The 10583-nt window shown below is 40.3% G+C and overlaps 1 protein-coding gene across 1 annotated transcript; it reads left to right on the top strand.

The window, feature by feature from the left end:
- The first annotated feature begins 1922 nt into the window (after nucleotides 1–1922).
- On the top strand, nucleotides 1923–9399 carry LOC106136850 (sodium/potassium-transporting ATPase subunit beta-2-like). The gene is made up of 7 exons (XM_013337510.1): nucleotides 1923–1986; nucleotides 3598–3648; nucleotides 4144–4263; nucleotides 5609–5790; nucleotides 6922–7014; nucleotides 8191–8419; nucleotides 9296–9399. Exons 1-7 carry the CDS (start codon nucleotides 1923–1925, stop codon nucleotides 9397–9399), a joined length of 843 nt encoding a protein of 280 aa, XP_013192964.1.
- The last annotated feature ends 1184 nt before the right edge of the window (nucleotides 9400–10583 follow it).

The raw sequence follows: 10583 nt of genomic DNA, 5'->3' as shown, positions 1-10583 counted from the left end.
GAACCCTGGATTGCGTAAGTCAGGGGTTTACACGAAGCGTCTCCCGCATGACATTGCAAGGGAAACTAACTCATACATACATAAAATCACGCCTCTTTCCCGGAGGGGTAGGCAGAGACTACCTCTTTCCATACTAACTCACATTTGAATCAAATACTCTGGCATTAATCAATCTTGTTTTGTTGTCCGTTAGATAGCTAATATCATGTTCCAAATAACAGAATTACACTAAACTTTATCACCACCACCCTTAGTCGCTGTTTCGCAAATCTCTCCCGGGGGGTAATGTCAACAACCCCTGAACTATATACATACACATATATGTCTGTACGTCACTATGTTTATTACAGACATCCCCCTCCAACGCCATTACGGATTGTATATAGCAAAAAGGGGAATGTCTGTCCGTCTAATAAAATTTGCATTGATTTGATTAGACAGATTGGAGAGTACTTTTTTTAATAAAAATACTTAATCTTTATTAAGTACTTTTAATAAAAAAATACTTTCAAATGTCCTGTCACAAATACCTATGTACATATAATCACATCAACATCCATTGCGGGGTAGACAGTAGCCTGAATGTGGCATACTCGTATCAGGATGCCTGCCATAATGATAAAATTGAGATTCAAATAGTGACAGGTTACCAGCCCAGAGAGAAGAATCCCAAGCTTGTAAGCCTATCCTTTAGTCGCCTTTTACGGTATCCATAGAAAGAGATGGAGTGGTACCTACCTATTCTCTTTCTATTTATGCAGGAAACCACACGGTACTAGTCATGTTCTGTCACTACGCTTTATTAAGACAATAGACAATCAATTCTCGGAGGGGTAGCCAGAGACTACCTTTCCACTTGGCACGATACCAGCGAACTTCTTTTTACTTCATCCACGTGTTTAAACTCTTCATGCAAGCTCGACGGTTTGGGGTTCACTTGACCTGACCTATCTTTAGAAAATCATTGATTTTATGACACTTTCAAACTTTAAGCATCCAACTCTTAATATACCTACCATTTACAGTACACTAGGTAGCACAATATGAAAAAAATAATTATTGTTCCAGCAAGGAAACCCACTATCGCAGCTAGTTACAGTACAGTCAGCCACATATAAACCCTGTCTTGCAAGGCTTTCGTTCACATAAACGGGTTGTCAAGTCCATCAGTCCCCTGTACAGATTGGCGCCAACACAGAGCAAGACAAGCGAACGCTTTGCTCTGTGGGCGACACACTGTCGCGAGGAGGCGCCGGCCGCGGCGTCGCCGTCTCCGCAACGCTGCAGTGTGTTGTGTTACGTACATTGACGGTTCTTTATAATGAAATGTTATATTATTGTTCATTTTTCAGAGAATGATTTATTTTTATAGATACATACATATGGTCACGTCTATGTCCCTTGCGGGGTAGACAGAGCCAACAGTCTTGAAAAGACTGATAGGCCACGTTCAGCTGTTTGGCTTAATGATAGAATTGAGATTCAAATAGCGACAGGTTGCTAGCCCATCGCCTTAAAAAGAATCCTAATTTTGTAAGCCTATCCCTTAGTCGCCTTATACGACATCCATGGAAACGAGATGGAGTGGTCCTGTTCTATTTTTATTGGTGCCGGGAACCACACAGTTCGTAAATTAAAGCTCCATTATTCAATAAGTAACTGTAATAATGAAATTTAACTTGGTAAAAAAATTTAGCCAGCAATGTACATCGTCCAACTTCGGCTCCCGTAAATCCCGCGGGCTCCTGCGTCATTCAGTATCCCGTGTCGTGCTCGGAGGACGTCTCGTCTTCGGAACCCCACACTGATTTCGTGGTCACAACAAATTAAAATAGTCACTAGAGCAACATTAACTTGATTATTTTGACATAATTCTGGTAAAATTGGATTCTGATACAACTAGATTCTGGTAGAACTTAATCATGGGTTTAGAGAAGAGAACGGTAAAGATCATTGGGATTGTGGTAGTGATTCTACTGGTTATTGGTAAGTTTTTTTTAAGCCTCAATTCTATCATTAAGCCAAGCAGCTGAACGTGGCCTATAAGTCTTTTTAAGACTGTCAACTCTGTCTACCTCGCAAGGGATATAGACGTGACCAAAAGTATGTATGTTATTATAAATACATAGATAAAATCACGCCTTTTTCCTGGAGGGGTAGGCAGAGACTACATCTTTCCACATGCCACGATCTCACACATCTCTGCACACTTCCCTCGCTTCATCCGCATTCATAACTCTCTTCATGCAAGCTCGGCGGTTTCGGGTACTCTTGAGCTGACCCTTTGCCAAGACGTTCATAATTTGATCAAGATACGTTCGTCTTGGTCGTACGGTCGTCGTTTATTATTAGTAATGTTGCGTCTTTTATCCCGGAGGGGTAGACAGACTATTTCCCACCTCAGTATACTACTTTCGCTTTAATTCATATCAATCACTCTCTTGTTCTTCAACTTTCACCTTCACTTATATTAATTGTCGTAAAAGGCGAGTTAGGGAAAGGCTTATAAACTTGAGATTCTTCTTTTAGGCGATGGGCTAGCAACCTGCCACTATTTGAATCTCAATTCGATTATTAAGCCAAACAGCTAAACGTGGCTTTTCAGTCTTTTGATCACTGTTGGCTCTGTCTACCCCGCAAGGGATATAGACGTGATTATATGTTTTGTTTACGTTAATTCTACTTATATAATGTTATTAGTTTAATGACGTAATAATAGTATCCCGGAGCAGTGACCTAGTAATGAACGTAGAAGTCTGCGCAGACTCAATGGGTACTTACAGGAAGTCGTAAAAGTTGCTTACAACGCTATCCAGACTTATAGGCGGCTACATTTGCTGCACCTTAGGCATTAAATTTATTTTACCGTTATTAAAAAAAAACTAAGGCAAACATACATATAGTCACGTCTACATCCCTTGCGGGGTAGACCTTACCTTAACATAACAGCTCATTAAAGTCCAATGCTGGACTTACACCGGTTCTCCAGAAAAGGGGGGATTTTACCCATAATCACCACGCTGGGGAGGCGGGTTGGTGACCGCAGGGTCTATTGATTCTGGACTATGTTGTCATATCAGCGTAAGAGGCGCTGATGCCCACCTTCCACTTAATCTCCTCTTACGATACCCGCGGGAAGATATCGGGTGGTGCTATTCTGCTCTGACGGCACCACACGGCCTTCTTTTTCTATTGGGAACCACACGGCTCGGAAAATAAAACATTTGTTTTATGTTTAACTAGCTATTTCCCGCGACTTTGTACTCCGTAAAAGTTCGCTAACAATCTCATTACAAAAAGCTGACTTTTTAAATCGGACCAATAATAAGCTCGCGAGATTTTATTTTCCAAATATAATACCTAAAATTACCCTAAAATCAAAACTTATAAGGGTCGGGGTGATCAACTAAAGAATCTCGAATCGAAAATCTCATAAGAACTTAACCAACTTATTTAACACTAGATGTACTATGACTTCTTGGAAATTACATTACCTAGACAAGGCAGAGACTACTTTCCACTTATTACTACATCTTCACATACTTCTTTAACCTTAACCCTTAACCCTTGAGTAATCCCTATATGTAATTCCTACAGGATGTATCCTGGGCCTGGTGTTAGGACTGCTTCTGACCCGTCGCTATGTCGGTAAGTATATTTCAGTTTGAATATGATAGCTATAGATAGATTAAACTCTTTATTGCACCATAAGAGTAAAACATACAAAACAACACAAAGCAGATATAGATGGTACAAAGGCGGACTTAACGCTAAAGCTATCTCTTCCAGTCAACCTTTGGGTGGAAGGAAACCAAACAGGAGATCGGCGTTGGCGCAGAGCAAGATAAATGAATGTTTGATGTGATATTTATAAGGTCATTGTGACGCTGAAATGCATTTTTAAATTTTTTGTATTCAAAAATGCATTTCAGGGATTCATTTCAAGATATCCCACAGCGTCCTGGTGGGATATTGCTATTCTTCAGCCACCCACCCCAATTTCTTCCAAGTTCACGAATAACATTCTTGTCTGAGCATGACTTCTGAAGGCCTAAGCACTGTTTTTGTTAGTCTACCTTTCACAAACGATACACAATTTTGAGTAAGAAAATCAGCCTAATGTGGAAAACTTCATTTCTTCAGAGCTGGAGGTCTGGCCTAGGACAGAAGAGTACAGGTGGGAAGAACCGCTGATTGAGTTCCGACCCAGCGACCCCGGAAGCTGGCACATCTGGTACTCCCGTATCAATGACTTCCTTAGAGGTAATTATGTGATTACATACATACATCATAAATACATACTAGAGATTAATTTTATTCTTTACTAGCTTCCGCCCATGAGTCCGTCCGCGCGGATGTCGGTCTTCGTGTGAATGGTTTATTTCTCCCTTTCGAGTAACTCTGACAATGACATCTTATAAATACGGCTAGGCTTCGCCTAGCATGTTTCTATGGTTTAGTAAGAGAAGTTCGCATAAAATGAAAAATTAAGATTTTTTTTACGTATTTTTCCAGGATAAGAAGTATCCCATTTTATGTCCAGGATAATGAGGTATAATTATACCAAGTTTCATCGAAATCGAACCGATAGTTTTCACGTGATGCCTGAACATACAGACAGACAGACAAAAAATTTTTTAATCACATATTTGGGTTTGGTATCGATCCAGTAACACCCCCTGCTATTTATTTTTTCAATATTTTCAATGTACAGAATTGACCCTTCTACAGATTTATTATATGAATAGAATAGAATAGATAGAATAGATTGGTGGCCGCATCAATGATACAAGGTGAATAAACTCACAAAAACTATTTATTTGATAACCTGTGTCAAAGCTGGAGCCGACGAGCGCAATTTCATTTGGTCTGTTTCGCAACCTCGCGCCTCGTCTCCCGAGGGAATTCGCAATGTCAGGTTCACACATACAAATATCTTGATAAATACTTAATAAATTTATCCTCGTTCTCGTTGACAGCACGAGGTTGTTGCTGATACATATATATGTATAATCACGTCTATATCCCTTGTGGGGTAGACAGAGCTAAGAGTCTTGAAAAGACTGATAGGCCACGAGAAGGAGTGGTCCTATTCTTTTTTTATTTCTTATAGACACAACTTTAAACACTATTTCTCCACTACTAAGGCTTTATTAACCTTCCAGTTAAACGAGCAGAACCATGGAAGAGATGCGCTGCTCTCTTAAAAAGACTTACATACATACATAAATATGGTCTATATCCCTTGCGGGGTAGACAGAACCAACAGTCTTGAAAAGACTGATGGGCCACGTTCAGCTTTTGGTTTGATGATAGAATTGAGATTCAAATAGTGACAGGTTGCTAGCCCATCACCTAAAAAATGAATCCCAAATTTATAAGCCTATCCCTTAGTCGCTTTCTACAACATCCATGGGAAAGAGAAGGAGTTGTGCTATTCTGTTTTTTAATTGCTTATTAGACACAACTTTAAACACAATTTCTCCACTACTAAGGCTTTATTAACCTTCCGGTTAAACGAGCCGAACAAGAGGAGAGATGCGCCGCTCTCTTCAAAAAAAAATCTTACAAGCAAATACATAACCGTTTATCCAACCTTATCCATCAGACTACGAGACGGCGACTCCTGACCAGCCGCCCCGGGCTCCCTGTTCCACCCACAACCGTCGGGACCAGCAGCTCAGGTCTGACAGCTGCGAGTCAGCCATGAGATTTTGGTCTCCATGCACAGCCGACGATTTCTACGGGTACCACGTGGGGAAGCCGTGTGTCTTCCTCCGTTTGACACACGTAAGTAACCAATCCAGTGTTTGTACGTCATCATCGCATTCTTAAATCAACATCCTGATTGTGATATTTATGTGGATGGATGGAATACGATTATAAGAATTTTTTTGTTATTTTGTGAGAAAGGTGAATGTACTTCAACTTGTTTGTTTCTGTAAGTTACTTCTTTGTTTCTTACCCATAGTATACTTATTATTTGTCCTTTTAGTTGAAATTAATACTGTCAAGATTTTATTTTATTTTGTTATACTTATAAGAATTCCTTGCCAAATACTGTGAGAGGTGTACTACTATCGTTGTATTTTTGGCGTAAATAAATAAAAAATAAATAAATCATGCCAGTGTTGTAGATCATCCACCTAGCTTCTCATATCCTTCTATATGGAGGCAGGGGAGCCAATAAGAATTACTGTATAGTATAGATAGATAGAGTATAGATAATCACGTCTATATCCCTTGCGGGGTAGACAGAGCCAACAGTCTTGTAAAGACTGATAGGCCACGTTCAGCTATTTGGCTTTAAGTTAGAATCGAGATTTGTAGCGGCCGTTCAGCCTCCATGGACAAACGAGACTCTTTGACTTGACAAATATAGACGACTAAAACCGACTGTCAGACTGGTGAAAAAAAGGACAATCGACTTCGACACTAGGGAGACGACCATAAGACGACGAGACGACAAGACGTATCTTGAACGGGAAGAAATCTCTTTTTATTTTATTCAGACTAGACAAAGACCCTAACAGACCCTCGGCCCGTTCAAGATTCAAATAGTGACAGGTTGCTAGCCCATCGCCTAAAAGAACAATCCCAAGTTTATATGGTAGGCATAGTCGCCTTTTACGATCCATGGGAGAGAGATGGAGTGGTCCTATTCTTTTTCTATTGGTGCCGGGAACCACAAGGCAGAATTACATTAGAGAATTACTGTTGTGACTGAAAAATTATTTCATAAAAGCATAAAACTTCAAAATGCTTTAAGAAGACCAAGGATCAAATAGATAGGTTTTTCCTCAATTATCATCAGATCTATCTGTCTATTTCTACAAATACACTTACGTCAAATCACGTCTACATCTCATGCGGGGTGAACAGAGCCAACAGTCTATGTCTAAACTTGCTTTATATTCACAGACACACTACTGGGTGCCGGAGCCCTACAACATTTCCACGGTAGTACCTATGGTGTTGCCGCCTGACATGCCTGAGCACCTAAGGAGAGCTATGGTGAGTTCTAGAAATTATTACGATTACATACATACATACAGGCTTATGAAATTGCGATCATATTTTTAGGCGATGAGCTAGCAACCTGTCACTATTTGGATCTCAATTCCATCATTAAGCCGAGCAGCTGAACGTGGCCATTCAGTCTTTTCGGAACTATTGGCTCTGTCTACCCCGTAAGGGATATAGACGTGACTATATGTATGTATGTATGTACATACATACATAAAATCAAGCCTCTTTCCCGGAGGGGTAGGCGGAGAAAACCTCTTTACTATTATTACTATTGCTGTGAACAAAGGGAATAGTCTACGAAAAGCGAACCACTGAACAGTTTTTGGCATACATACATACATATAATCACGTCTTTATCCCCCGCGGGGTAGACAGGGCCAACAGTCTTGAAATGACTGATGGGCCACGTTCAGCTATTTGGCTTTAAGATAGAAATGAGATTCAAATAGTGACAGGTTGCTAGGCCATCGCCTATAAGAAGAATCCCAAGTTTATAAGCCTACCCCTTAGTCGCCTCTTACGACATCCATGGGAGAAAGATGGAGTGGTCATACTCTTTTTTCTATTCGTGCCCGGGAACCTTAAATGCCGTGCCGTGTGGTTCCCGGCACCAATACCAAAAAAGAATAGGACCACTCTATCTCTTTTCCATGGATGTCGTAAAAGGCGACTAATGGATAGGCTTACAAACTTGGGATTCTTATTTTTAGGCGATGGGCCAGCAACCTGTCACTATTTGAATCTCAATTCTATCATTAAGCCAAACAGTTGAACGTGGCCATTCAGTCTTTTCAAGACTGTTGGCTCTGTCTACCCCGCAAGGGATATAGACGTGACCATATGTATGTATGTATAGAATTGAGATTCAAATAGTGACAGGTTGCTGGCCGATCGCCTAAAAGAAGAATCTTAATTTTTTAAGCCTACCCCTTAGTCGCCTTTTACGACATCCATGGGAGAAAGATGTAGTGGTCATATTCTTTTTTTTATTGGTGCCGGGAACCACACGACGATAATTTATGGTTTCCGGCACGAATCATTAAGCCCAACAGCTGAACGTGGTCTATCAGTGTTTTCAAGACTGTTGGCTCTGTCTACCCCGCAAGGGAATTAGACGTGACCATACGTATGTATGAACCTTGACCCATTCCTAATCCTCAGATGCAGTATCCAGTCCACCAGTTCGGTGACCACGCGTGGTTGACCTGCGACGGTGAACGCAGCTCGGACAAGGAGAACGTCGGGCCGATCCAGTACATCCCGGCCGAGCTGCCCCCGGGGTTCCGGCTGGACCGGCTGGCGACCGCCGACCGCCTGTCCTACTACATGAGGAACCAACCCGACAGAGTGCCACCACCGCTGATTGCTGTTTTCTTCGAGAATCCAAGGCGTAAGTCTTTCACCTTGTTCTTAAACCATTTTTTTTTACGTAGTTACTTCTTTGCGTGTCGTGAAAGGCGACTAAGGGTTTATAAACTTGGGATTCTCCTTTTAGGCGATGGGTTAGCAACCTGTTACTATTTGAATCTCAATTCTCTTTTATAGCCAAATAGCTGAACGTGACCTAGCTATCAGTCTTTTCAAGACTGTTGGCTCTGTCTACCCCGCAAGGGATATAGTCGTGATAATATGTATGTATGTAGGTTCTTCTTTGCACCCGCTGACGTGCTTCATAGTTCGGTATCAGCTTTATCGGTAACCACGACATCAGCAGGTGTTTTATTCCTGGGGATGGATCCAGGGTCTACCTATTTAGAACTGGTTTGGGAATGTCAGATAACAGCGGCAGGACTATCGGCTGACCACAGAGTTACAAACGGTACTTCAAAAAATACAACTTTATCTTGAAAGGAGTAATGTTATAAAGCTGAAGAGTTTGTTTGTTTGAACGCGCTAATCTCAGGAACTATTGGTTCGAATTGAAAAATTCTTTTTGTGTTGAATAGTCCATTTATCGAGGAAGGCTTAAGGCTATATAACATCACGTTGCAACTATTAGGTGCGAAGAAATCATGGGGAATGTGAAAAAAATCGGAGAAATTTATTCATCTCGAGTGCTTAACTTAGCTTTATGCCCAAAATAACTATTCTACGCGGATGAAATCGCGAGCACAGTATTTAAAAAGAGAACGTGCATAAAAAAGTTCGATGAATTTAAAATTCAAAAATCGAAAGATGTCCCTCTCCCTACGTATTTAGGAAGGACGTAGATGTAGAAGTACCTATCTCATATCATGACTTCACTTATGACCATCTCCTCTTCCAGGCGGAGTCTTGATCAGCGTAGAGTGTCGCATCTGGACCCGAGACATTTACTACGACCGCTACAGCCGCATCGGCCGAGCTCGCTTTGAACTCTACGTCAATTAAATTCCTTAATTAAAGTATCTTACTGTTAATACTTTATTTGCCAGCGTATATCTATACTAATATTATAAAGTTTAGAGTTTGTTTGTTTGTTTGTTTGTTTGAACGCGCTTATCTCAGGAACTACTGGTACAAATTGAAAAATTATTTTTGTGTTGAATAGACCATTTATCGAGGAAGGCTTTAGGCTATATAACATCACGCTGCAACTATGAGGAACAAAGAAATAATGGAAAATATAAAAAAAAAAACGGGGTAAATTATTCATGCTTGAGGGCTTCAATGATGTCCAAAATAACTATTCCACGCGGACGAAGTCGCGGGCACAGCTAGTATACCTATATAAAAGAACCTATATTTACATAAGAAAACCAATTTTTTTCTGTTTTTAATATAACTACTTATTAGGTTTTTAATTATTTTGCTCTTGGCCAACGCCCTCTTCTGTTTGGTTTCCTTCCATCCAAAAGGATGACTGGAAGAGAGTTTTTTAGTGATAAGTCCGCTTTTGTACTTACGGTGTGTGTTAATTTTTAACCGCCTTCAAAAAAAGGTAAGTATGTATGTTTGTCCGCAATTATCTCAGTTTTCATACATACATATAGTCACGTCTATATCCCTTACGGGGTAGACAGAGCCAACTGTCCCGAAAAGACTGAATAGCCACGTTCAGCTGCTCGGCTTAATGATGGTATTAAGATCCAAATAGTGACAGATTGCTAGTCCATCGCCTAAAAAAAGGATTGCAATTTTATAAGCCTATCCCTTAGTCGCCTTTTACGACATCCATGGGAAAGAGATGGAGTGGTCCTATTCTTTTTTGTATTGGTGTCGGGAACAACACGGCACTCAGTTTTCAGGAAAGTGTTTTTTACACTTAGTAGAAGGTTTTAGTAATTTTACCGACTCCGAAAAAAGAGGATATCGATTGGAAGCGGTTCTCTTTTTACAAAAGTTATTGTGTTATGTTGGTTTCTTACTTATGGTGCAATGAAGCGTTTTATCTATCTATCTATCTATAAGTCGGTTTTGAAAAGCTTGTTAAATATACTTTGGATAAAGAACCCAATGCGTTCTTCTATTTCTAGAAATATGTAGTTGCGAAAAATGAAAAGATTTACCTACTTTTTGTTTGTGGAAAGAATTAAACATACTGTTTTTATGTTAAATTCTTCACACTTATCTGA

The sequence above is a fragment of the Amyelois transitella genome, chromosome 2 (assembly GCF_032362555.1).
Source record: "Amyelois transitella isolate CPQ chromosome 2, ilAmyTran1.1, whole genome shotgun sequence".
NCBI classification, from domain to species: domain Eukaryota; kingdom Metazoa; phylum Arthropoda; class Insecta; order Lepidoptera; family Pyralidae; genus Amyelois; species Amyelois transitella.
This window is presented reverse-complemented; position numbering and strand designations above follow the sequence as displayed.

What these genes read in the sequence shown, in the direction of transcription:
- LOC106136850 (XM_013337510.1), top strand. Translation starts at nt 1,923, where the DNA reads ATGGGTTTAGAGAAGAGAACGGTAAAGATCATTGGGATTGTGGTAGTG. An exon ending in AGTGATTCTACTGGTTATTG is followed by an intron (nt 1,987 to 3,597) that starts GTAAGTTTTTTT and finishes TAATTCCTACAG; the next exon opens with GATGTATCCTGGGCCTGGTG. An exon ending in TCTTCCTCCGTTTGACACAC is followed by an intron (nt 5,791 to 6,921) that starts GTAAGTAACCAA and finishes TTATATTCACAG; the next exon opens with ACACACTACTGGGTGCCGGA.